This window comes from Balaenoptera physalus (assembly GCF_965194825.1).
Source record: "Balaenoptera physalus genome assembly, chromosome: 5".
In the NCBI taxonomy this organism is placed as follows: Eukaryota; Metazoa; Chordata; class Mammalia; order Artiodactyla; family Balaenopteridae; genus Balaenoptera; species Balaenoptera physalus.
In genome coordinates this window covers 112,631,713-112,659,116 of record NC_138884.1, presented here as the reverse complement: position 1 = coordinate 112,659,116, position 27,404 = coordinate 112,631,713, and the positions used below count along the sequence as shown (strand labels likewise).

Below are 27,404 nucleotides of genomic sequence, written 5' to 3'. Positions count from 1 at the left end.
TCACACAAAACGGCCCACATCACAAAGGGGATGCGAAATCACCTCACACCACAGGGCGTACATCACATAGGGGATGAGAAACCACCTCATACCACAGGGCCCTCGTTACAAAAGGAATGAGAAACCACCTCACACCACAGGGCCATCATCACAAAGGGGTAGAGAAATCACCTCACACCACAGGGCGCACATCACAAAGGGGATGAGATACCACCTCACACCAAACGGCCCACATCACAAATAGGATGAGAAACCACCTCACACCACAGGGCTCTCATCCCAAAGGGGATGGGAAATCACCTCACACCAAACGGTCCACATCACAAAGGGGAAGAGAATCCACCTCAAACCACAGGGCCCACATCAAGAAGAGGATGAGAAACCACCTCACCCCACAGGCCCCTCATCACAAAGGACATGAGAAACCAACTCACACCACAGGGCCCACATCACAAAGAGGATGAGAAACCACCTCACACCACAGTGCCCACGTCACAATCCAGATGAGAAACCACGTCACACCAAACGGCCCACATCACAAAGGGGTTGAGAAACGACCTCACACCAAAAGGCACACATCACAAAGGGGATGAGAAACCACCTCACACCACAGGGCCCACATCCCAAAGGGGATGAGAAACCACCTCACACCACAGGGGCCTCATTACAGAGGGGATGGGAAACCACCTAACACCACAATGCCCACACTACAATCTGGATGAGAAACCGCCTCACACCAAACGGCCCACATCACAAAGGGGATGAGAAACTACCTCACACCACAGGGCGCACATCACAAAGTGGCTGAGAAACAACCTCACGACACAGGGCACACATCACAAAACAGATGACAAACCACCTCACACCACAGGGCCCTCATCACAAAGGGGATGGGAAACCACCTCACACCAAGCGGCCCACATCACAAAGGGGAAGAGAATCCACCTCACACCAAACGGCCCACATCACAAAGGGGAAGACAATCCACCTCACACCACAAGGCCCTCATCACAAAGGGGATGGGAAAGCACCTCACACCAAACGGCCCACATCACAAAGGGGAAGAGAATCCACCTCACACCACAGGGCCCACATCACAAAGAGGATGAGAAACCACCTCACACCACAGGGCCCGCATCACAAAGATGGGGAGAAACCACCTCACACCAAGCGGCCCACATTACAAAGGGGTTTGGAAACTACCTCACACCAAAAGGCCCACATCACAAAGGGGATGAGACACCAACTCACACCACAGGGTGCACATCACAAAAGGGAAGAGAAATCACCTCACACCAAACGGCCCACATCACAAAGGGGATGCGAAATCACCTCACACCACAGGGCGTACGTCACATAGGGGATGAGAAACCACCTCATACCACAGGTCCCACGTCACAAACGGGATGAGAAACCACCCCAAACCACAGGTAGCACATAACAAAGGGGAAGAGAAACCACCTCATACCAAACGGCCCACATCACAAAGGGGAAGACAATCCACCTCACACCACAGGGCCCTCATCACAAATGGGATGAGAAATCGCCTCACACCATAGGGCCCACATCACATGGGGATGAGGAACCACCTCACACCACAGTGCCCAAATCACAATCCGGATGAGAAACCACCTAACACCACAGGGCCCTAATCACAAAGGGAATGAGAAACCTCCTCACACCAAGCGGCCCACATCACAAAGGGGAAGAGAATCCACCTCACACCACAGGGCCCACATCACAAAGAGGATGAGAAACCACCTCAAACCACAGGGCCCCCATTACAAAGGGGATCAGAAACCACCTCACACCAAGCGGCCCACATCACAAAGGGGATGAGGAACCACCTCACAACAGAGTGCCCACATCACAATCCGGATGAGAAACCACCTCACACGAAATGGCCCAAATCACAAAGGGGATGAGAAATCACCTCACACCACAAGGCGCACATCACAAAGGGGATGAGAAACCACCTCACACCACAGGGCCCACATCACAAAAGGGAAGAGAAACCACCTCACACCACAGGGCCCACATCACAAAAGGGAAGAGAAACCACCACACACCACAGGGCCCACATCACAAAAGTTATGAGAAACCACCTAACACCACAGGGCGCACATCACAAAGGGGATGAGAAAACACCTCACAACACAGGGCCCACATCAAAAACCGAATGAGAAACCACCTCACACCACAGGGCCCACATCACAAAGGGGATGAGAAACCACCTCACACCACAGGGCGCACATCACAAAGGGGATGAGAAACCACCTCACAACACAGGGCCCACATCACAAAGGGGATGAGGAACCACCTCACACCACAGTGCCGACATCACAAAGGGGATGAGGAACCACCTCACACCACAGTGCCGACATCACAATCCGGATGAGAAACCACCTCATTCCAAACGGCCCACATCACAAAGGTGTTGAGAAACGAACTCACACCAAACGGCCCACATCACAAAGGGGATGAGAAACCACCTCACACCACAGGGCCCTCATTAAAAGGGCATGAGAAACCACCTAACACAAAACGGCCCACATCAGAAAGGGGATGAGGAACCACCTCACACAAAACGGCCCACATCACAAATGGGATGAGGAACCACCTCACACTACAGGGCCCACATCACAAAGGTGATGAGGAACCACCTCACACCACAGTGCTCACATCACAATCCGGATGAGAAACCACCTCACACCACAGGGCCCACATCACAAAGAGGATGACCAAACACCTCACACCACAGGGCCCACATCACAAAGGGGATGAGAAACCACCTCACACCACATGGCGCACATCACAAAGGGGATGAGAAAGCACCTCACACCAAATGGCCCACATCACAAAGGGGATGAGGAACCACCTCACACCACAGGGCCGTCATCACAAACGGGATGAGAAACCACCTCACACCAAACTGCCCACATACAAAAGGAATGGGAAACCACCTCACACCAAACGGCCCACATCACAAAAGGGATGAGAAACCACCTCACACCAAATGCCTCACATCACAGAGGGGATGAGAAACCACCTCACAACACAGGGCCTACATCACAAACGGAATGAGAAACCACCTCACACCACAAGGCCCTCATCACAAAGGGGATGGGAAACCACCTCACACCACAGGGCCCACATCACAAAGAGGATGAGAAATCACCTCACACCACAGGGCGTACATCACATAGGGGATGAGAAACCACCTCACACCACAGGCCCCACTACACAAAAGGGAAGAGAAACCACCCCACACCACAGGTAGCACATCAAAAAGGGGGAGAGTAACCACCTCACACCACAGGGCCCTCATCACAAAGGATAGAGAAACCACCTCACACCACAGGGCCCTCATCACAAACGGGATTGGAAACCACCTCACACCAAACGGCCCACATCACAAAGGGGAAGAGAATCCACCTCACACCACAGGACACACATCACAAAGAGGATGAGAAACCACCTCACACCACAGGGCCCTCATCACAAAGAGGAGGATAAACCACCTCACACCAATCGTCCCACATCACAAACGGGATGAGGAACCACCTCACACCACAGGGCCCTCATCACAAAGGGGATGAGAAACCACCTCACATCCAGCAGCCCACATCACACAGGGGATGAGGAACCACCTCACACCACAGTGCCCACATCACACTCCGCATGAGAAACCACCTCACACCAAAGTGCCCACATCACAAAGGGGTTGAGAAACTACCTCACACCAAACGGCCCACATCACAAAGGGGATGAGAAATCACCTCACACCACAGGGCGTACATCACATAGGGGATGAGAAATCACCTCACACCACAGGCCCCACTGCACAAAAGGGAAGAGAAACCACCCCACACCAGAGGTAGCACATCAAAAAGGGGGAGAGTAACCACCTCACACCACAGGGCCCTCATCACAAAGGGGAGGATAAACCACCTCACACCAATCGTCCCACATCACAAAGGGGATGAGGAACCACCTCACACCACAGGGCCCTCATCACAAAGGGGATGAGGAAACACCTCACACCACAGTGCCCACATCACAATCCGGATGAGAAACCACCTCACACCAAACGGCCAACATCACAATGGGGATGAGAAAACACCTCACACCACAGGGCTCACATCACAAAGTGGATGAGAAACCACCTCGCAACACAGGGCCCACCTCACAAACCGGATGAGAAAGCACCTCACACCACAGGGCCCACATCACAAAGGGGATGAGAAACCACCTCACACCACAGGGCCCACATCACAAACCGGATGAGAAAGCACCTCACACCACTGGGCCCACATCACAAAGGGGATAAGAAACCACCTCACACCACAGGGCCCACATCACAATCCGGATGAGAAACCACCTAACATCAAACGGCCCACATCACAAAGGGGTTGAGAAAATACCTCACACCAAATGGCCCACATCACAAAGGGGATGCGAAATCACCTCACACCAAAGGGCGTACATCACATAGGGGATGAGACACCACCTCACACCAAACGGCCCACATCACAAACGGGATGCGAAATCACCTCACACCAAAGGGCGTACATCACATAGGGGATGAGACACCACCTCACACCAAACGGCCCATATCACAAAGGGGATGCGAAATCACCTCACACCACAGGGCGTACATCACATAGGGGATGAGAAAACACCTCATACCACAGGGCCCACGTCACAAAGGGGATGAGAAACCACCCCACACCCCAGGTAGCACATAACAAAGGGGATGAGAAACCACATCACACCACAGGGCCCACATCAAAAAGGGGATGAGGAGCCACCTCGCACCACAGTGACCACATCACAATCCGGATGAGAAACCACCTCACACCAAACGCCCCACATCACAAAGGAGTTGAGAAACTAACTCACACCTAACGGCCCATATCACAAAGGGGATGCGAAACCACCTCACACCAAGCGGCCCACATCACAAACGGGATGAGGAACCACCTTACACCACAAGGCCCTCATCACAAACGGGATGAGAAACCACCTCACACCACAGGGCACACATCACAAAGTGGATGCGAAAGCACCTCACAACAAAGGGTCCACATCACAAACCGGAAGAGAAACCACCTCACACCACAGGGACCACATCACAAAGAGGATGACCAACCACCTCACACCACAGGGCCCACATCACAAAGGGTATGGGAAACCACCTCAAACCACAGGGCCCACATCACAATCCCGATGAGAAACCACCTCACACCAAACGGCCCACATCACAAAGGGTTTGAGAAACTACCTCACACCAAACGGCCCACATGACAAAGGGGATGAGAAACCACCTTACACCACAGGGTGCACATCAGAAGGGGGAAGAGAAACCACCTCACTCCAAACGGCCCACATCACAAAGGGGATGAGAAACCACCTCACACCACAGGGTGCACATCACAAAGTGGATGAGAAACCACCTCGCAACACAGGGCCCACATCACAAACCGGATGAGAAAGCACCTCACACCACAGGGCCCACATCACAAAGGGGATGAGAAACCACCTCACACCACAGGGCCCACATCACAATCTGGATGAGAAACCACCTAACATCAAACGGCCCACATTACAAAAGGGTTGAGAAAATACCTCACACCAAACGGCCCACATCACAAAGGGGATGCGAAATCACCTCACACCACAGGGCGTACATCACATAGGAGATGAGAAACCACCTCACACCAAACGGCCCACATCACAAAGGGGATGCGAAATCACCTCACACCACAGTGTGCACATCAAAAAGGGGAAGAGAAACCACCTCACACCAAACGGCCCACATCACAAAGGGGATGATAAACCACCTCACAACACAGGGCTCACATCACAAAGTGGATGAGAAACCACCTCACACCAAACTGCCCACATCACAAAGGGGATGGAAAACCAAATCACACCAAACGGCCCACATCACAAAGGGGAAGAGAATCCACCTCACATCACAGGGCCCACCTCACAAAGAGGATGAGAAACCAACTCACACCATAGGGCCCTCATCACAAAGGGGAGGAGAAACCACCTAACACAAAGTGACCCACATCACAAAGAGGATGAGGAACCATCTCACACCACAGGGCCTTCATCACAAAGGGGATGAGAAACCACCTCACACCAAACGGCCCACATCACAAAGGGGATGAGGAACCACCTCACACGACAGGGCCCTCATCACAAAGGGGATGAGAAACCACCTCACACCACAGGGCCCACAGCACAAATGGGATGAGGAACGACTTCACACCACAGTGCCCACATCACAAACCGGATGAGGAACCACCTCACACCAAACGGCCCACATCCCAAAGGGGATAAGAAACCACCTCACAACACAGGGCCCTCATCACAAAGGTGATGGGAAACCACGTCACACCACAAGGCCCACATCACAAAGGGGAAGAGAATCCACCTAACACCACAGGGCCCACATTACAAAGAGGATGAGAAACCACCTCACACCACAGGGACCTCATCACAAAGGGGTTGAGAAATCACCTCACACCACAGGGCGCACATCACAAAGGGGATGAGATACCACCTCACACCAAACGGCCCACATCACAAAGAGGATGAGAAACCACCTCACACCACAGGGCTCTCATCACAAAGGGGATGGGAAAACACCTCACACCAAACGGTCCACATCACAAAGGGGAAGAGAATCCACCTCAAACCACAGGGCCCACATCAAGAAGAGGATGAGAAACCACCTCACCCCACAGGCCCCTCATCACAAAGGGCATGAGAAACCACCTCACACCACAGGGCCCACATCACAAAGAGGATGAGAAACCACCTCACACCACAGTTCCCACATCACAATCCGGATGAGAAACCACGTCACACCAAACGGCCCACATCACAAAGGGGTTGAGAAACGACCTCACACCAAACGGCACACATCACAAAGGGGATGAGAAACCACCTTACACCACAGGGGCCTCATTACAGAGGGGATGGGAAACCACCTAACACCACAATGCCCACACTACAATCTGGATGAGAAACCGCCTCACACCAAACGGCCCACATCACAAAGGGGATGAGAAACTACCTCACACCACAGGGCGCACATCACAAAGTGGCTCAGAAACAACCTCACAACACAGGGTCCACATCACAAAACAGATGACAAACCACCTCACACCACAGGGCCCTCATCACAAAGGGGATGGGAAACCACCTCACACCAAGCGGCCCACATCACAAAGGGGAAGAGAATCCACCTCACACCAAACGGCCCACATCACAAAGGGGAAGACAATCCACCTCACACCACAAGGCCCTCATCACAAAGGGGATGGGAAAGCACCTCACACCAAACGGCCCACATCACAAAGGGGAAGAGAATCCACCTCACACCACAGGGCCCACATCACAAAGAGGATGAGAAACCACCTCACACCACAGGGCCCGCATCACAAAGAGGGGGAGAAACCACCTCACACCAAGTGGCCCACATTACAAAGGGGTTTGGAAACTACCTCACACCAAAAGGCCCACATCACAAAGGGGATGAGAAACCAACTCACACCACAGGGTGCACATCACAAAAGGGAAGAGAAATCACCTCACACCAAACGGCCCACATCACAAAGGGGATGCGAAATCACCTCACACCACAGGGCGTACGTCACATAGGGGATGAGAAACCACCTCATACCACAGGTCCCACGTCACAAACGGGATGAGAAACCACCCCACACCACAGGTAGCACATTACAAAGGGGAAGAGAAACCACCTCATACCAAACGGCTCACATCACAAAGGGGATGAGGAACCACCTCACAACAGAGTGCACACATCACAATCCGGATGAGAAACCACCTCACAGGAAACGGCCCACATCACAAAGGGGATGAGAAATCACCTCACACCACAGGGCGCACACCACAAAGGGGATGAGAAACCACCTCACACCACAGGGCCCACATCACAAAAGGGAAGAGAAACCACCTCACACCACAGGGCTCACATCACAAAGTGGATGAGAAACCACCTCACAACACTGGGTCCACATCACAAACCGGATGACAAACCACCTAACACCACAGGGCCCACATTACAAAGAGGATAACCAACCACCTCACACCACAGGGCCCACATCACAAAGGGGATGAGAAACCACCTCACACCACAGGGCCCACATCACAATCCGGATGAGAAACCACCTCACACCGATCGGCCCACATCACAAAGGGGTTGAGAAACTACCTCACACCAAACGGCCCACATAACAAAGGGGATGAGAAGCCACCTCACACCACAGGGTGCACATCACAAAGGGGAAGAGAAACCACCTCACACCACAGGGCTCACATCACAAAGTGGTTGAGAAACCACCTCACACCAAACTGCCCACATACAAAAGGGATGGGAAACCACCTCACACCAAACGGCCCACATCACAAAAGGGATGAGAAACCACCTCACACCAAATGGCTCACATCACAAAGGGGATGAGAAACCACCTCACAACACAGGGCCTACATCACAAACGGAATGAGAAACCACCTCACACCACTAGGCCCTCATCACAATGGGGATGGGAATCCACTTCACACCACAGGGCCCACATCACAAAGAGGATGAGAAACCACTTTACACAACAGGGCCTTCATCACAAAGGGGATGAGAAACCACCTCACACCACAGTGCCCAAATCACACTCCGGATGAGAAAACACCTCACACCAAAGTGCCCACATCACAAAGGGGTTGAGAAACTACCTCACACCAATCGGCCCACATCACAAAGGGGATGAGAAATCTCCTCACACCACAGGGCGTACATCACAGAGGGGATGAGAAACCACCTCACACCACAGGCCCCACTACACAAAAGGGAAGAGAAACCACCCCACACCACAGGTAGCACATCAAAAAGGGGAAGAGTAACCACCTCACACCACAGGGCCCTCATCACAAAGAGGAGGATAAAACACCTCACACCAATCGTCCCACATCACAAAGGGGATGAGAAACCACCTCACACCACAGGGCCCACATCACAAAAGGGAAGAGAAACCACCTCACACCACAGGGCTCACATCACAAAGTGGATGAGAAACCACCTCACAACACTGGGTCCACATCACAAACCGGATGACAAACCACCCAGCACCACAGGGCCCACATTACAAAGAGGATAACCAACCACCTCACACCACAGGGCCCACATCACAAAGGGGATGAGAAACCACCTCACACCACAGGGCCCACATCACAATCCGGATGAGAAACCACCTCACACCGAACGGCCCACATCACAAAGGGTTTGAGAAACCCTGGCCGATGCAATAAGACATGAATGTCAGTAAAAAGAAAGAAAGGGCATAACCATTAGAAAGGAGGGGACAGAATTATCAGTCTTTGCAGATGCTATCAGTAATCACTCATTTGAATTGTCTAGATAAGCAAACAAATAAACAGACAAAAACTGTAAGAAAGCAAAAGAGAGTTCCAGATTAACATATATAATCAGTAGCTTTTCCATATTTTGTTGACAACCAAAAACGTAATGGAAGAAACCTCCAGTAGCAGCAAGAAGATAGAAAATAACTATAATGAATAAGAAAATTAGTTCCTATTGCTTAGTTAGAAATACAAAAGCAATAAAAACAGCTGAGTGATACAAAAGACAATCTAGATGAAGAGGGAGGCATGATATGTTTCTCAATGGAAATAATGAATTATGAAAAACAATCTTAATTGGGTTCAAACTAATGATTCAGTTTAACACAATTCCAATCAAAATTTCAATGACTTTTTTGTGTTGAAAAATGAGGAAATAGTTTTAAAGTTCCCATGGAAGAATATACAAGTGAATGCTTCCGGCACAGTTTTGAAAATGAACAGTGGTGAGGACCGTAGTAAACATATAACAAAGTTACAATGATGAAAACAATGAAGTATGGACACTAGAATAGAAATATAAAAGGAACAAAGTGGATGGCCCAGAAGCAGAAACTCACATATATTTTGAATTTAATGTGTGGTAAAGAAACCTCAAAAATCAATAGGGGAAAGGTTGTTTGGATTAAAGAGTAGTTTAGGAAAAAGTGGTAAGAGAGGTGGGAAAAAGATAAATTTAAATGCTTTACACCATATTCTACAATAACTCAAAAGATTTTAAGAATTAAATGTAAAAACTGATACCGTAGACAAACTGCAAATAAATACAGATGAAGATTCATTGCATTCCTAAGAGAAGAAGAAATTTCTAAGCTAAAAACCAGTGGAAGAAATCTCAAAGGAAAAGAAAGACTTTGTTACATAAAAAAATTTTTTTTATAATCCGCACTTTGAAAATAAAAAGGAAATTAAACGTAAAAAACCCCAAGTCATAAAAATATTTGCACAGCAGGACTTCACTGGTGGAGCAGTGGTTGAGAGTACGCCTGCCAATGCAGGGGACACGGGTTCAAGCCCTGGTCTGGGAAAATCCCACATGCCGCGGAGCAACTGGGCCCGTGCGCCACAACTACTGAGCCTGTGCTCTAGAGCCCACGAGCCACAACTAGTGAGCCCACGCACCTAGAGCCCATGCTCCAAAACAAGAGAAGCCACTGCAGTGAGAAGCCCGCACACTGCAACAAAGAGTAGCCCCTGCTCATGCAACTAAAGAAAGCCCACGCACAGCAACGAAGACCCAATGCAGCCAAAAATAAATAAATAAATATGTAAATACATATATATATATATATTTGCACAAATATATCAAAGGGTTAATATTCTTTTTTAAAATTTAATTTATTTTTTATACAGCAGGTTCTTATTAGTCATCACTTTTCTACACATCAGTGTATGTATGTCAATCCCAATCTCCCAATTCATCCCACCACCACTACCCCCCCCCACTTTCCCCCCTTGGTGTCCATACGTTTGTTCTCTACATCTGTGTCTCAGTTTCTGTCCTGCAAACCAGTTCATCTGTACCATTTTTCTAGGTTCCACATATATGCGTTAATATATGATATTTGTTTTTCTCTTTCTGACTTACTTCACTCTGTATGACAGTCTCTAGATCCATCCACGTCTCTACAAATGACTCAAAGGGTTAATATTCTTAAAAGCAAAAGAGGTTGTAAAATTACTAAGAGAGTTGTTAACTTCCCAACAGACACATAAGCAAAGTACATGAATAGACCATTTACAGAAGACATGTTTGAAAACTAACTAACTTAGTGTGGTGGGCTCAGTAATGGCCTCCTCGAAGACACCCACATTCTAATCCCTGGAACCTATGTGGCAAAAAAAGATTTTTGCAGTTAAAGATCTCCAGATGGGAAGATTATCCTGAATTATCTGGATGGGCCCTAAATGCAATCGCAGGTGTTCTTAGAAGAGGGAGGGGTAGACTAAAAATGTTGCCTGCCATATCAGTAAACAAAGGGTGTTGCAGCCATCTGAGATTGCAGGCACTCCTGACATTGAGCGCTAAGGGAACTCAGGACGGAAACAAGGACTGCCCGCCATCTAGCAGACATCAAGACTGCAGCTTGAGGAAACTCAGGATGAGAAAACACAGGATACTGGCCCCAGGTAGCTGAGGTGCATATCAAAGGAATGATTTCAGTGAGTCCAGACTCTTACATCTTCCCATACATAGAAAAGCGCTAAATTCCTTGAGTTATCTGGTTTTCTTTAATTAACAATAATCTTTTTACGTTCCGACTGCCTGCCCTTTGTTGCAAAAACTCCTATATATTGCAGCTCCCCCCTCACCTCCGAGGAGCAGTTTTCTCAGAGTTATTTGAGATGCTGTCTCCCGGGCTTGAAGTCCTAAGAATGTCGGCTAAATAAAACATAACTCTCAACTTTTAGGTTGTGCATTTTTTTTCAGCTGACAGAGGCAAAGGGAAATCTGACCACAGAAAGGAGAGGAGGAGGCAATGTGACCACAGAGGCAGACCTTGGAGCAATGTGGCCACAAGCCGAGGAACGCCAGCAGCCACCAGAAGCTGGAAGAGACAAGGAACAGAATTCTCCTCCTCAGAAGGGCACAGCCCTTCTGACACCTTGATTTCATCCCAGTGAAACTGGTTTTGAACTTCTGGCATCCAGGAATATGAAAGAATAAATTTCCATCTCTTTTGTGGTGATTTGTTATAGCACCAACAGGAAACTAATGCATTTATGAAATATCCAACCTTGCTAATAAGCAAAGAAACACAAAAAAATATTCTAAGGCAACACTATTGATATATTATTTTTGCCTTTCAAATACCAAAGAGTTATTTAAATGCTCATGGATGACAAAGGCATCTTGTACACTGCTGGTGTGGAAGCAAACTGAGGCGGCCTCTGGAGAAAAATTTGATATGTATGAAAGCCTCAAATAAATTTATATTCTTTGACATATTGTTTTCATTTCTAGGATGCTAAACCACACAAATAGAGATTTGAATAATGATTTATGTGTAAGATTGTTCATCCTAAGTTTATAAATTCAGTGTTTCAATAATAAACACAATCCAAATGTCCAGCAAATAAAAGAATAATGAAACAAATTATGGTAACTCAAAAAATAGAATAATGTACAATTATTAAAATTATCATGGCAAATAATTTTAATGACTTGTTCACAATATAGCATTGCAAAATAATCAGCACACAAAAAGTTATAAATGTAATGAACCAAATGTTGTGTTTGTGTGTATGTGTGTGTGTAAGTTTATGTGATTAAAAAATAATGGAAAAAACTTTTAAAACTGTTAAGGTGTTTGTCTAGAAATGGTGAGATATAGACATTTTAATGTTTTTATTTACCAGTTTCTTCCATATTGTGTACAATGGATATGGATGCAACATAATCATAAAAATCAAACAAGGGACTCCCCTGGCAGTCCAGTGGTTAAGACTCCACGCTTCCACTGTAGAGGGCGCAGGTTCGATCCCTGGTCAGGGAACTAAGATCCCGCATGCCTCACAGCATAGCCAAAAACAAAAAAAAATCAAACCAGATAACAGAAAGGAGATAAGAGCTTTATGAAAGGTATTTGTTTCAGTATTGTTCATGTTAGTGAAAATTCAGGAACAGCAAAGGCATTCAGTAATGGGCAATAGTTACATTGCACCTTTGTGATAGAATATAATGTAACACTGAAAATGTATCTATGCTATTTTAAAAATGTGTTTACAAAGAGTCTAGTGATATAGAGAAATGACTTTGATAGAGTGGTGATTTTTTAAAAGTAAAACACAAAGCTAAGCACAGTATTATCTCTCTTGCATAACAGAGATATAGAAATGTAGAAAGAAACTTATAGACCAAAATACTCAAAGTGTCTGCCTTTCTTATCACTGCAGAATTTCAAGTGGCTTTACTTCCTTTTTCATATTTCCCAAGTGTACCAAGCTGAGCACTAAATATCTGTACAAAAGAAGAAACTGGACGTAAGCTGTGTGTGATGCAGTGATGAGCTCTGAGCTCCAATTCTTTCTTGGCCGCATCCTCATCTGGAACGGATGCTCTCCCCGGCATGTGAAACCATTCACTCATGGCCTCAAGCTGTTCCCAAGTCTTCTCACACTTTTGCCTACAATTTTTATCTCAGTTCCTTTCTTCTTTGTCATTGTAGGAGAAATAGCTAATTAGTATGTTTTTTGAAATATTCTTTCGAAATACAAAATGTCACATAAATGTTCAACCCCACAGTGTTTTACAATGTGTCTTTGATTAAACTCAAGGAACCAGCATTAATTCTCTCTCTTGCCTTCTGGCATCTGTTCTAAAAGCCTTCTTGCTACTTGCTACATTGGTACCCCTAGGTTATTTTTTCCCATCAGATTGGATTTATTTCAGATAGTCTTGGGCCTAGCCATGAGGATGTGTGAGTAACTCAAGGAATGTCTTTTTTTTCAAATTCATGCTAAGGGAAAATGGATTTTGGGCTTCTCTTCCCTTAGAGGAAGAGACACGGGAGATACTACCTCACTCTCCATGACATGAAGACACAGTGAGAAGGTGGCTGTGTACAAAGCAGGGAGAGGGCTCTTGCCAGAACCTGACCATGCGCGCACCTTGATCTTGGACTTCCCAGACTCCAGAACTGTGAGAAATATATTTCTGTTGTTTATAAGCCACCGGTCTATGGTATTTGTTATAGTAGCCCTCACAGGACTAAGACAGGACCCAAGTAGCAGAAAGAATCTGATATTAGATTTACCAAAGAGAACTTTATTGAGTGATGAGAAATTGACAAGTATCACAAAAGAAAAAAGCTTAGGCTCTATTGAGGCAGATATTTATTTACTTTTTACCCCTGGAGCACAGTTCTATTCATTGATTTTAAAATATTATTTTATGTTTAAACAGCTGAGGCTGTAATTGTTATATTGTTTTATTGTCACACAAAAAAATGGTTACTTTTATACTTTAAAAACAAAAAGCAAAAGAGTCTCTTTAATATGGGACCTCACTTTGGTAAGGAAACTGTTTCCAACAAGCATTAATTGTAGAAATTGTCATGCATGTGACAACCAAAAATGTAAGTGTGAGTTGTTTTTTGTTTTGCAAAACAACAAAAACAACCAAACCAAAATGGTAGCCATAATAATCCAAAAGGGTAAATAATAAAAGATCAGAAACAGATGTCTCTGATGTGACCTGGATTAGCTGAAATATAAAAAGTCATACATAATGCTATGGAATTATACACTAAAATGGTTAAAATGTAAATCCCATATTATGTACATTTTACCACAATAAAAATAGCAAAACATTAAAAAAAAAGTTTTTTAAGTGATAAATGTCAACCAGTTCCCATTATCCTATCATCATGCAGCCACCATGCTTGATTTGTCAGCTTATAAAACCTTTGCTGATTGAGGCAGGAGCCAGCCCTAGGGTTAGTAAGACTCAGGTAGCTGGCACAAAGAATGGGACCTGTTTTCTAACCCAAGCGCTTACTGTGCTATTGTGGTTTATAATAAGAAATTTATATTTGGTCTTTGTCCTGGTTCTGGCACAGAGCTCCTCTTAAAACCCTTGGAATTTCCTAAGTGATAAGAGAAATAAAGATGTTTTGGTATTCATAACAAACCCCTTTCAACCACACCTGAGTTTATGTCAATGAGGCAACTTTTGGACCACACCTAAGGATGGGGTTGCTGGTTGCCAGGTGAACCAACCAATTGATTAGAGGGTTGAAACTTTTGGTCCCACCCCCGTGACATCTGGGGACGGGAGTGGGGCTGGAGATTGAGTACAATCACCAATGGTCAATGTTCAATCAGTCATGCCTGTGTAATGTAGCCTCCATTAAAATCCAAAAGGATGGGGCTTGGAGAGCTTCCCTGTTGGTGAACACGTTTTAAAGCATGGAAGCCCCACACCCTTTCTCCACACCTTGCCCTATGCAGCTCTTCCATTTGGCCATTCTTGAGTTACATCCTTTTATAGAAAACTGGTTTCCTGAGTTTTGTGAGCCACTCCTGCAAATTAATTGAACCCAAGGAGGGGTCCTGGGAACCTCTAATTTATAGCCCACAGGTCAGAAGCTCATGTAACTGGACTTGAGTTTAGCATCTGAAGCAGGGACAGTCTTGCGGGACTGAGCCCTTAACCTGTAGAATCTGACACTACGTCCGGGTGGATAGTGTCAGAATTGAGTTGAATGGTAGGACACCCAGCTGGTGTCGGGCAATTGCTTGACGTGGGGAAAGAACCCACTGGATGGGACTGGAGTCAGAGTCATAGTCACATTCCCAGAGAACCCAGAGGGTCCCATTCGTGGCTGTAAAAGACACACCCCACACGTGGGTCTGGAGCAGGCAGACCCGGATTCTGAGTTCAGCTCCAACATTTTTTTACTAGTTAGCTCTATCCCTCACCTCTCTCAGCTCCTGTTTCCGTGCCTGTAGATACGAGCTGTTCACAAAGTAGTGTGCGGGTATGAATGGCATTAAATATGTGCTTCACACGAGCGCACCATTGATGTGAGCATCTGTTCGGTTTGTTTCTGTTGCCGGCCTCCTCCTGCTGGGATGCAGCCCACAGGGCGGGGGTTGGTCAGCTGTGCTCTCTTCAAATGCCCAGAAGGGGTGGGCATTTGACGATCGACCTTCAGTCATGGTTTAATCTCCTCCCTCCCTCCTGGTCTTCTTGTGTAAGTGGGAAGGGGATGCCTCTATATCCCTGGGAGGCCTCCTCACCATTCTTCCCTCTTTTTCACTGGACACTCAGGCAGCAAAGCCTGTGGATTCAATCTGCCCTTCTTCTCTCTCCCCCGGGCCCCTGCCTCAGTTCCCGTCTCATCCTTCCCTCACTATGTGCACCAATAGCAAGTCTCCGTCAGGTTCCTCTCCTCCCTTCTGACCCCTCCCACTCCTACCCACACCTGCCCCCACCTTCCCAGAGCCACCTTCTAACTCGGATCTGCCCACGTCACTCCCCTGGTCTAGTGTCACCCAGGGCTCCCTACTCCCCCAGGAGGAAGTCTACCATGGCTCAGCAAAGAGGTGCCTCACCTCTCATGCTCCCCACGCACGCTTTTCCCTCAGCCCCCAAGCCACTCCTACGTCTTTTACAGGCCTGTTCCCATCTCAGGGCCTTTTCTTTAGTTATTCCCTTTCTCTGCAGGGTCTTCTCTCCAAACTCCCTCATCACCTGCCTAATTGCTGCTCACCCTTCAGGGCTCTATTTAGAGGCCACCTCTTCTGGGAAGCCTCCCTTGATTCCATCTATCCCCACCCCAACGTGGGTGAGGTGTTCCTCCTTGCCAAGGCCACACAGCAAGTACATGCCTGTACTGGGATTTAAAGTCAGGCCTTCCTGTTTCCAAAACAGAAAGCCAACAACAGAAGACTCTGCAATTACATATTAATGTGGGAAAGAAAGGCTCAAGAGTGAGGTAGAGCTAAGCCAAACATCTTGGAAAGATGCCCAAAATATATTAACTGAAGACGGCAAGTAACAGAACAATGTATATGGCATGATTCCATTAAAAAACAAAACAAAACTATGTATATATAAGTTTATATAAGCAAAGAAAAAAGCCTAAATGAAAATTATTGGGCTGTTAACAATAGCTATTGGGTGGGTGGATTCGAACATTCTGTAAGGTTTGAATTTTTTGTATATTTTTTATTTTCTAAAAAAAAAAATCAAACCCTATCAAAGAAACTCAACAACAACTTTTCTCCAATAATAAGCAAAAGGCTTGAATGCTCAAGAATTCTAGGACATAGGGACAAGCTTTTGGAGGAAGGGCTCACCTCTTTCTACCCTTCGTCTGCCAAGGGACATGGGGAGCAGAGATGGTGACATGAAGTGAGAATGGACGTGGTTGGCTGGGGAGCCACACTTACCTTTCCCAGCAGCTCAGGAAGGCCCAGCAGCTGCCCCGTGAACACGCCGATGCAGATGAAGATGGCGGTCACCTGCCCCAGAGAGCCGCGGATCTCCTTGGGCGAGATCTCGTTCAGGTACATGGGGAGCACACTGAGGGCGATACCTATGAAGGAAGCATGGCAGCAGTGAGAGAGCTGTCTTCTTCAAGGAAGACTCTGGTCATGGCACCTCCCTCTGTCTGTGCTTGACAAAAATAGTGCTGTAGCCACAACACCATTCCCAGCACGCTGCACAAATTGCCAACATTTTAACATGCACTTTATCATTTACTCCACAGAGTATGGCTGGGAGGTGGATTTCATAGGAGAGGAAATGGTAGTAGCTGATGGTAGTGATACTGGTGGTGATGGTGACGGTGGTGATAATAATAACCAACGCACATAGTGCCTACCTAGTAGCAGGGATCTTTCTCCTCTCTTTACGTATATTAACTTATCTATTTTAAATAACAACCCTCTGAAGTAAATGTACTATCATTATCCCCATTCTAAATATGAGAAAACTGAGGCACAGAGAGGTTGAGTAACTTTCCCAAATCACCAAGTGACATCCAAAAATGCTCCAAGAGATTATTTGCCCAGTAGGTCAGGTCTCTGATTCTAGAACTTCAACTTTCCCACCAGCTAACGGCACCTCCTTAGGTAAATCATGGAACTCAGTTATGGCAGATACTGTTAAACCCATTTTACAGCATTTTATAGACTACGTCACCCACATAGGGTCTCATAACCTTTGAGATAAATTTATGTGTTCAAAGGCTTATAACTGATATTTCTATTTAAAAAGTAATAGTTATAAATATGTCTCATAAAACATAATACACTGCACTCATAGAGGTTCTGTTAGTAAAAATATCATGAGGCCTTGTCAGGTTCAAGAAACTTAGTTTTCTACCCATTTCTGGGCAGGGTTATTCTTAAGACCCTTTATAGACCCATGAAGGTCTACAAATGCACTTATCCCAGGCAGACTCGTGGCTTGCTTATTACACACTGAGTCACACTGCTTCCTGGGTCAAATCCTTGCAACTTACAAAAGTTGAGGACTTGGGCTGAGAGAGTTAGCCTCTCTCAGCCTCAGTTTCTCTATCCACAAGATGGGGTTAAGAACTGAGTCTGACTTCATAGGATTGCTATGAGAGTTAATTGAGATTTGCTCAGTGCTTCACTCAACGTAAAGCTGTACAAGTCAGCATTACTAGCACTAACTATTATTGTCTTCTAATTTTTCACCAGATTGTTTGGGCATCAAAAATTTCTTTCCTGCCCTGGCATCCTGATGCCTAGAGGTTAGAGCACAGTTCCCGACACACTTTAGGCACCAATCGATGTGTTTCATCTTAAGCTGGATTCACCCCAGTTTCTAGCATTCAGGGAAGCCCTTCCTAAAAAGAAATAGTGAAGGGAATGTGCTGCCCAATTTACAAGCTGAGCATCTCATTCATTGCATCTCAGCCCAGGATAACTTTTTCTGGTTCAGCACACAAGGGAAACACGCTTAAGGTGCAAAGAGACAGGAATTATCTCCAAAGTTGCAACATAAACCAGATGCTATCTGAATTTTTATCCCAAACACACATACTGAGAGCATCTGGCCTCATGGAAAAATCAAGTGGCCACGGATCAATGTGGCACATTGTTGCTTAGGGGGCAGTGGAATAGAGAGGAAGGTGCAGGATTCAAGTCCCAGAGCCCTGCTTTCCTCACTAGGTGACCTTGATCAAGTTAGTTAGCTTCTCCTAGCCTCCGCCTACCCATCTATGAAAGAAGGGTCATAATTGCTGTCTATTCCTGTTGCGGTGGGAATAAAATTTCTACATATAAAGCACCTGGCTCACTTTTGGTCACCTGATGGACACTTGGAAAACTGTTAGGTCCTCACCCTGACACTCCCCCTACCCTCTGGGGTTAATTATCATCATCATCTCACGAAAAGCTATTAAGGAAATGATATGGCTGGTAGGAAAGAGGAGGCATGGGTCATGGTAATGGACGTGGCATACGGTTGGCACAGTAAGAACGCCTCCTTCACAGGGCGCCTGCGCAGACTGAATCCCTGGAGAACGCTTAGCAGAGTGAAAGGCACACAGGACGCTGTCAATTAATGGAGACTCTTCTTCCTTGCCCATTGTGAAATTTCGGGGGAAAGTGAGATGGTGCTGGCTAAACCAGTGGTGAGCCATGAGGAGGTAGCCGGCTGTAGGATGACCAACTCACCCCAGTTTGCCAGGGACCATCCTGGCGTTAGCACTGAAAATGCTGTGTCCCGGGAAGCCCCTGAGTTCCGGGCAAATGAGGATGGTTGCTTACCCTCGGGTCGTGTTGCTGCACCAAGCATCCCACACACCTGAGTGGCCCCTCTTGACCTGTGACCCCATATCCTGCCATTCTTCCCCCACAGGTGCCCCAGCCTTACGATTTACCGGACACTCCAGGCTCATTCTGATCGTGGGATATCAGCCTTTGCTGTTCTGTTTATCCCGAGTCCTCTGGCCTCACAGCTCCACAGGCTGACGCCCCACTGTCCTTCCCGTCTCAGCTCAGCCTCACTACCTCCCGCTAACGGGAACTAATGTGACCCAACGGGTCCTTTGCAGATGGAATCAGGTTAAGGTGAGGTCACACTGGATTAGGGTGGGCCCTAAACCCAACGACTGGTGTCCTTATAAGATGATAAGACACAGGGAGACACAGAGGGAAGAGGGGCACGTGAAGATGGAGACAGAGATTGGAGTGATGCTGCCACAAGCCAGGGAATGCCAAGGCTTCTCGGCAGCACCAGAAGCCAGGAGAGGCATGAAATAGATTCTCCTTCAGAGCCTCCAGAAGGGACCAACCCTGCAGATACCTTGATTTTGGACTTCTGGCCTCCAGAACTCTGAGAGCATAATTTCTGTTGTTTTCAGCCCCCCAGTTGTGGTTCTTGGTGACAGCAGCCATAGGAAACTACCATACCTCCTCATGGAGGCCTTCACCTGTCAAAATCAATCCCTCCCCATCACTCCTTATCTCTCCATCCTGTCTTATGTTCCTCATGGCACTTAGTGCTTTTTGAAAGTATCTTGTTCGGTATTTACAGTGGACCCTTGAACAGCATGGCTTTGAACCACACGGGTCCACTTATACTCAGATTTTTTTTCACTAAATACGTACGACAGTGCCACACAATCCGATGTTGAATCCGCAGATGCAGAACCACATGTACGGAGGGTCGACTGTAAAGTTGCACGTGAATTTTCGACTGCACTGAGGGTCGGCACCGCTAACCACCACGTTGTTCAAGGGTCACCTGTACTTGTATATTGTCTGTTTCCCCACTTCCAGCCACAGAAAATTTCCTTGGGAGAACAGCACCAGATCCAGCACATGTGCTTGATCAAAGTTTATTGGGTCCCCAAGGCACTTTCACTCTACCGTTAGTTATTTAACCAAGGCTGCGGAAAAGGGGAGGTTGCTGGGGTCTCCAGTGGTTCGGAGTTGCAGACCAGCAGGCTGGTGTGGTTATAATTGTGGTCTATGGGAACAGGCATCAAAGGCTAGTCCTACAGGGGCTGCAGACTCCAAGAAGTGCGCAGAGGGCAGAGTGCCTCTCATCTAAAACATCAACAACAGTTCCAATCTACCGAGCACTTCACAACTTCCAGAACCACTTTACAGCCTTCGGCTTCCTCAGGGTACATGGCCTGATGGAATGCAAGGAGCAACTGGGGATAGGCTCCCTCACACAGAGCTAGCCTAACTTCCAGATTCCTCCTAGAGTCCAATTCCAGAAGTAGCATTTTAGCCCATACAAAGCAGAAAGGATTGAGGGAAAATATTCTCTAAGGACACTCAAAGATGTTGCAGGAAATACTCTAGGGACAACTGGATATTTGCATTTTTCTATGGGGTTGCAGAAAAATTTGAGTCCAGTCCAAAACTAAGCATTTCACTGAATATAAACTTAAATTTGAAGATTAAAGTGTGACACACATTTTTAAATTGCACAAATAATATGTGTGCAGTTTGATGAATCATCACAAAATGTACACACCTGTGTAACCTCCACCCGGGTCAAGAATCAACTTACAAGACCAACACCCCAGAAAGCCCCCATCCTGTGCTCCCTCAGAATCACTATCCTTCCCCTCCTTCCCAAGGATCACCACCAGCTTAACTGCAATCACCAAAGATTAGCATATGGAATCAGAGAATATGTACTTCTTTTATTTCTTGCCTCTTTTGCTGATATTATGTTTGTGAAATGCATCAGTGTTGTAGCATGTAGCTCTAATTTGTCTGTTTTCATTGCTGTGTAGTATTCCAATGTGTAAGTATTCCACAGTTTATCCACCCTACTATTGATGGACAGTTTGGGGTTAACACTAATAGTGACCCTATTTACAATAGCCAAGACATGGAAGCAACCTAAATGTCCATCGACAGATGAATGGATAAAGAAGATGTGGTACATATATACAGTGGAACATTACTCAGCCATAAAAAAAGAACAAAATAATGCCATTTGCAGCAACATGGATGCAACTAGAGATTATCATACTAAGTGAAGTAAGTCAGAAAGAGAAAGACAAATACCATATGATATCACTTACATATGGAATCTAAGATATGACACAAATGAACTTGTTTATGAAACAGAAATTGACTCACAGACATAAAGAACAGACTTGTGGTTGCCAAAGCAGGGTTGGGGAGGGATGGATTGATAGTTTGGGATTAGCAGATACAAACTATTAGATATATGCATAACTGAATTGCTTTGCTGTACACTGGAAACTAATACAACATTGGAAATCAACTATACTTCAATAAAATAAATTTTAAAAATACTAATAGTGCCCCATAAATACTCTTGTACAAGTCTTTTGGTGCACATGTATGGAAAACTGAAAATGCATACATATATGACTGCAAAATCATTGTTTTGTAATGATATTGGCCTGTAATTTTCCTTTCTTGTAAAGTTCCTATTAGGATATACAATCAAGGATACATTCATTTTATAAAACGAGTTGGGGAGTGTCCTCTCTGGAAATGATTGTATGGTGTTAGTGTTATTCTTTCTTAAAGAAGCCATATAGGCCTTGCATTTCCTTTGTTAAAAGGTTTTAAATTACATGTTCAACTTATTTAATAGAAGAGGACTATTCAGAAATTCTATTTTTTCTTAAGTCAGTATTGGTAAGTTTTTTCTTTCTTGGCATTTGTACATTTATCTAAAGTTTTCAAATATATTGCATAAACATGTTCATGATATATTCTTATGTTTTTAATGCTTCAGGATCTATCCATTCCGATCTTAAGGAAAAACACAAACGAACTTTTTGGCCAACCCAATAGCATTAGTTATTAATTCCTTTTCTCTCTTTTTATAAACAGTCTTGCAAGGGGTTTATCAATTTTATTAATCTTTTCTAGAACTCACTTGTCTTTGCTGATGTTCTCTAATGAAAATTCTTTTTCTAACTTCTTTGAGATGGAATATTAGATCATTGATTTTCAGCCTTTCATGTTTTAGACTATATGCATTTGAGGTTATAAATTTTACTCTAAACATGGCTTTAGCTGTATCTGACAAAATTTGATATGCCTTATGTGGTATTTTCATAATCATTTAATTCAAACTACTTTAAAATTTCCATTGTGATTTCTTTTTTATCCCCTGGTTACTTAGAAGTACACATCACTTACATCTTAATTTCCAAACATATGAGGATTTTCTACTTATATTTCTGTAATTAGTTTCTTTCGTGCAAGTGTGCTAGTGATAAACTTTATTAGCTTTTGTTTGACTGAAAAGGTGTTTTCATTTCACCTTTATTTTTGAAAGATATTTTCAGTGGTTGGAGAATTCTAGGTGGGCAGTTATTTTCTTTCGGCTCTTTGAAAATATCATTTTGCTGTTTTTCTGTCTTCCATTGTTTTTGTTGAAAAGCCAGCTTTCCATTTTATTCCTACTTATTTGAAGGTAACATATCTTTTTATCCTGATTGTTTTTTAGAATAACTTTCTGTTTGCCCTTGGTTGTCAGAAGTTTTACTAAGCTGTGCAAAGGTGTGGTTTTCTTTGTTTTTATCCTACTAGGGATCCATAGTGCTTCTTGGACTTGTGGCTTTTCATCAGAAAAAAAAAATGTTGACCATTATCTTCCAAAAATTGCTTTTTCTCGATCCTCTGTCTCCTCTCTTTCTGACTCTCCAATTAATGTATGTTAGACATTTTTACAATTTCCCAGACATTTCTTACCCTCTTTTCTGTGTTCTCATGCTTCAACCTGGATGCTTTCTTCTGATCTTTGATGCTTTAGTTCCCTGATTCTTGCTTCGGTTGCATGCTATCTGCTGGTAAAACCATTCATTAAGTTCTTGCATTTTTCAGTTTTTGCATTTTTTAGTCCCAGAATTTCGATTTGGTAAGTCAAAATATAGCTTCCATTTCTTTGCCAAAATTCTTGACGTTATCTCTTGATTATCTGAACATATTAAGCATAATTATTTTAATGGCTGTGTCTAATACTGCTATTTTCAGAATCACTATCAGTTTATTTTTTATGTTATTTCTCTTGGTTTTCTCCTTGTATGTTTGGCTACTTTTGATTGAATATCAGAGTGTATATGAAAACTGTAAAAATAATTTGAGGTTCTGGATGTATGCATGTGGCAGGGTGAGAGGCTAGAGGTATTAGCAATCCCAGCTTACCACAAATCAGTTGGTGATTGAAGTGATTTGAAGATCTGATCTATTTATGATTCATTCTTGCTCCTATGGTGTAGCCCTGTGGTGACTAGTGACCTTCTTACTTGGCAGGAGTTCAACTCCAATTCCTCCTCCTCAGCCCCATGAATCTGTTGAAAGGTCTACTAAGCATCTCAGATTCTCAGCCATCATTCTGGAATTGGGAGATACCTCTAGAGGAAAAGTTGCCCCAAATGCAGGGCTTACCTCTCTGGGTTTCACTCCTTTCCCAGACTGTGGTCCTATAAGTCCTCCCTGCCTCGGTAGCTGTCTGATACCTTTAAACAGATGTTTTTTCTAACCATTTTATTCTAAAAGCAGAACTCTCTCTTCCTCCCTTCTCTCTCTCTCTCTCTCTCTCTCTCTATATATATATATATAAAACCATTTCTTTATGGCAAAGGATCCTCATTTTCCATTTGTTTCTGCCCTATGCCTTTATTTCTCAGTCTCCTATACTGTGGTGTTGTTTAATTAGTAGACGATAGAGCTACATGTGGCATGTGAGGTCTGGAAGCCTAAAGAGGACATTCATGGTAGTAGCTCTAAGGGGAGAATGAAAAGGAGCCAGAGTAGATTTTTAGAGCTGGTGGAAACCTCAGCTACCAGAGTTCATTCTCCTTATTTTCTAGATTACATCACTGAGGCCCAGAGAGGGGAACTGATGGCCCCAAGGTCACCTGGCAAGTCAGTGGTAGAGCCAGAACTTGAAGTCAAGTCCTTGACCCTGATTTCATGTCCATGCCATGTGATCCTCTAAACGCTGCTGCCTGAACTTGTCCACTAGAGAGCACTTAATGCAGCAGAGGTGAACTTGTCACTGGAGAGTTCTTAATGCAGCAGACGTGGGCTTCTCCACTGCAGAGGTGCTAATGCAGGAGATGTGGGCTTGCACCCCTGGGAGTGTGGGCAGCTCTGGGAACGCTGAGGCAGGAACCTGTCCAACGCAATCATCCACAAACACAAAACACCTCTGCACTCTTTTATCTTGACTTTACAATCAGCAAGGAATTGCCCTCCAACGCCATGCTTCATCATGTTTGTTTCAATGTAAAAATTGTGTGTTTATTTTTGCTCCAAGCCTTTTAGAAATAGGAAACTTCAGGCAGGTGTCCGATGTTTTCTGCAATGGTTCCAAATATTCCCCCCAAGAACCTGGTTTGAGCAGCACAGCCACCTGAAAATCCTCCGGGCATCTCATTTGGCTTTAAATTATTTATTTCAAGCAGGGCAGCAATTCACCTCACAACCAGCAATTTTCTTTCTTTCTGACCAATTGCCTCACCTTAAATGCCCTCACATTTGTCTCTCTGATTTGAGAGGGTTTGGTGAGAATAGATGACACAAAACTTCCACGTCTTGGCTCAACTCCAAGAGGCCACATTCCAGAAATCAGGAGTGCATTTTTTCCCCACCTGTTGATTTTACCTTTTTTTCTGTTTCTTTTTGAAAAGCTCATAGGACAAAGGGTCTAAAAGACGTTTGTCTTGAATATGCGGTTTTGTAAAAATGGCATCTCTCTTTGAATCCAGCTTATTTTTTTTTAACATCTTTATAGAGGTATAATTGCTTTACATTGTTGTGTTAGTTGCTGCTGTATAACAAAGTGAATCAGCTATACATATACATATATATCCATATCCCCTCCCTCTTGCGTCACTCTCCCTCCCACCCTCCCTATCCCACCACTCTAGGTGGTCACAAAGCACCGAGCTGATCTCCCTGTGCTATGCTGCTGCTTCCCACTAGCTATCTATTTTACATTTGGTAGTGTATATATGTCAATGCCCCTCTCTCACTTAGTCTCAGCCTACCCTTCGCCATCCCCATGTCCTCAAATCCATTCTCTACATCTGCGTCTTTATTCCTGTCCTAACCCTAGGTTCTTCAGAACTCTTTTTTTTTTTTTAGATTCCATATATATGTGTTAGCATATGGTATTTGTTTTTCTCTTTCTGACTTACTTGACTTTGTATGACAGATTCTAGGTCCATCCACCTCACTACAAATAACTCAATTTCGTTTCTTTTTATGGCTGAGTAATATTCCATTGTATATATGTGCCACATCTTCTTTATCCATTCATCTGTCAATGGACACTTAGGTTGCTTCCATGTCCTGGCTATTGTAAACAGTGCTACAATGAGCATTGTGGTACATGACTCTTTTTGAATTATGGTTTTCTCAGGGTGTATGCCTAGTAGTGGGATTGCTGGGTCATATGGTAGTTCTATTTTTAATTTTTTGAGGAACCTACATACTGTTCTCCATAGTGGCTGTATCAGTTTACATTCCCACCAACAGTGCAAGAGGGTTCCCTTTTCTCCACACCCTCTCCAGCATTTACTGTTTGTAGATTTTTTGATGATGGCCATTCTGACTGGTGTGAGGTGATACCTCATTGTAGTTTTTTTTTTTTTTTTAACCTCATTGTAGTTTTGATTTGCATTTCTCTAATGATTAGTGATGTTGAGCATCCTTTCATGTGTTTGTTGGCAATCTGTGTATCTTCTTTGGAGAAATGTCTATTTAGGTCTTCTGCCCATTTTTGGATTGGGTTGTTTGGTTTTTTGATATTGAGCTGCATGAGCTGCTTACAAATTTTGGAGATTAATCCTTTGTCAGTTGCTTCATTTGCAAATATTTTCTCCCATTCTGAGGGTTGTCTTTTTGTCTTGTTTGTGGTTTCCTTTACTGTGCAAAAGCTTTTAAGTTTCATTAGGTCCCATTTGTTTATTTTTGTTTTTATTTCCATTTCTCTAGGAGGTGGGTCAAAAAGGATCTTGTTGTGATTTATGTCATGGAGTGTTCTGCCTATGTTTTCCTCTAAGAGTTTGATAGTGTCTGGCCTTACATTTAGGTCTTTAATCCATTTTGAGTTTATTTTTGTGTATGGTGTTAGGGAGTGCTCTAATTTCATTCTTTTACATGTAGCTGTCCAGTTTTCCCAGCATCACTTACTGAAGAGGCTGTCTTTTCTCCACTGTATATTCTTGCCTCCTTTATCAAAAATAAGGTGACCATACGTGTGTGGGTTTATCTCTGGGCTTTCTATCCTGTTCCACTGATCTATATTTCTGTTTTTGTGCCAGTACCATACTGTCTTGATTACTGTTGCTTTGTAGTATAGTCTGAAGTCAGGGAGCCTGATTCCTCCAGCTCCATTTTTCTTTCTCAGGATTGCTTTGGCTATTCGGGGTCTTTTGTGTTTCCATACAAATTGTGAAATTTTTTGTTCTAGTTCTGTGATAAATGCCATTGGTAGTTTGACAGGGATT

The 27,404-nt window shown here is 44.8% G+C and overlaps 1 protein-coding gene across 1 annotated transcript in view; it reads right to left on the bottom strand.

Annotated features, from left to right (window-relative positions):
* Positions 1 to 10,716: 10,716 nt before the first annotated feature.
* Positions 10,717 to 27,404, bottom strand: part of LOC309660904 (solute carrier family 2, facilitated glucose transporter member 9-like) — a 50,437-nt gene continuing 33,749 nt past the window's right edge. Inside the window, exon 5 of the mRNA XM_082462029.1 lies at positions 10,717 to 17,495. Coding sequence (XP_082318155.1) covers positions 17,263 to 17,495 — 233 coding nt within the window. The 3' untranslated portion in view covers positions 10,717 to 17,262. The remainder of the gene's footprint in view (positions 17,496 to 27,404) is intronic.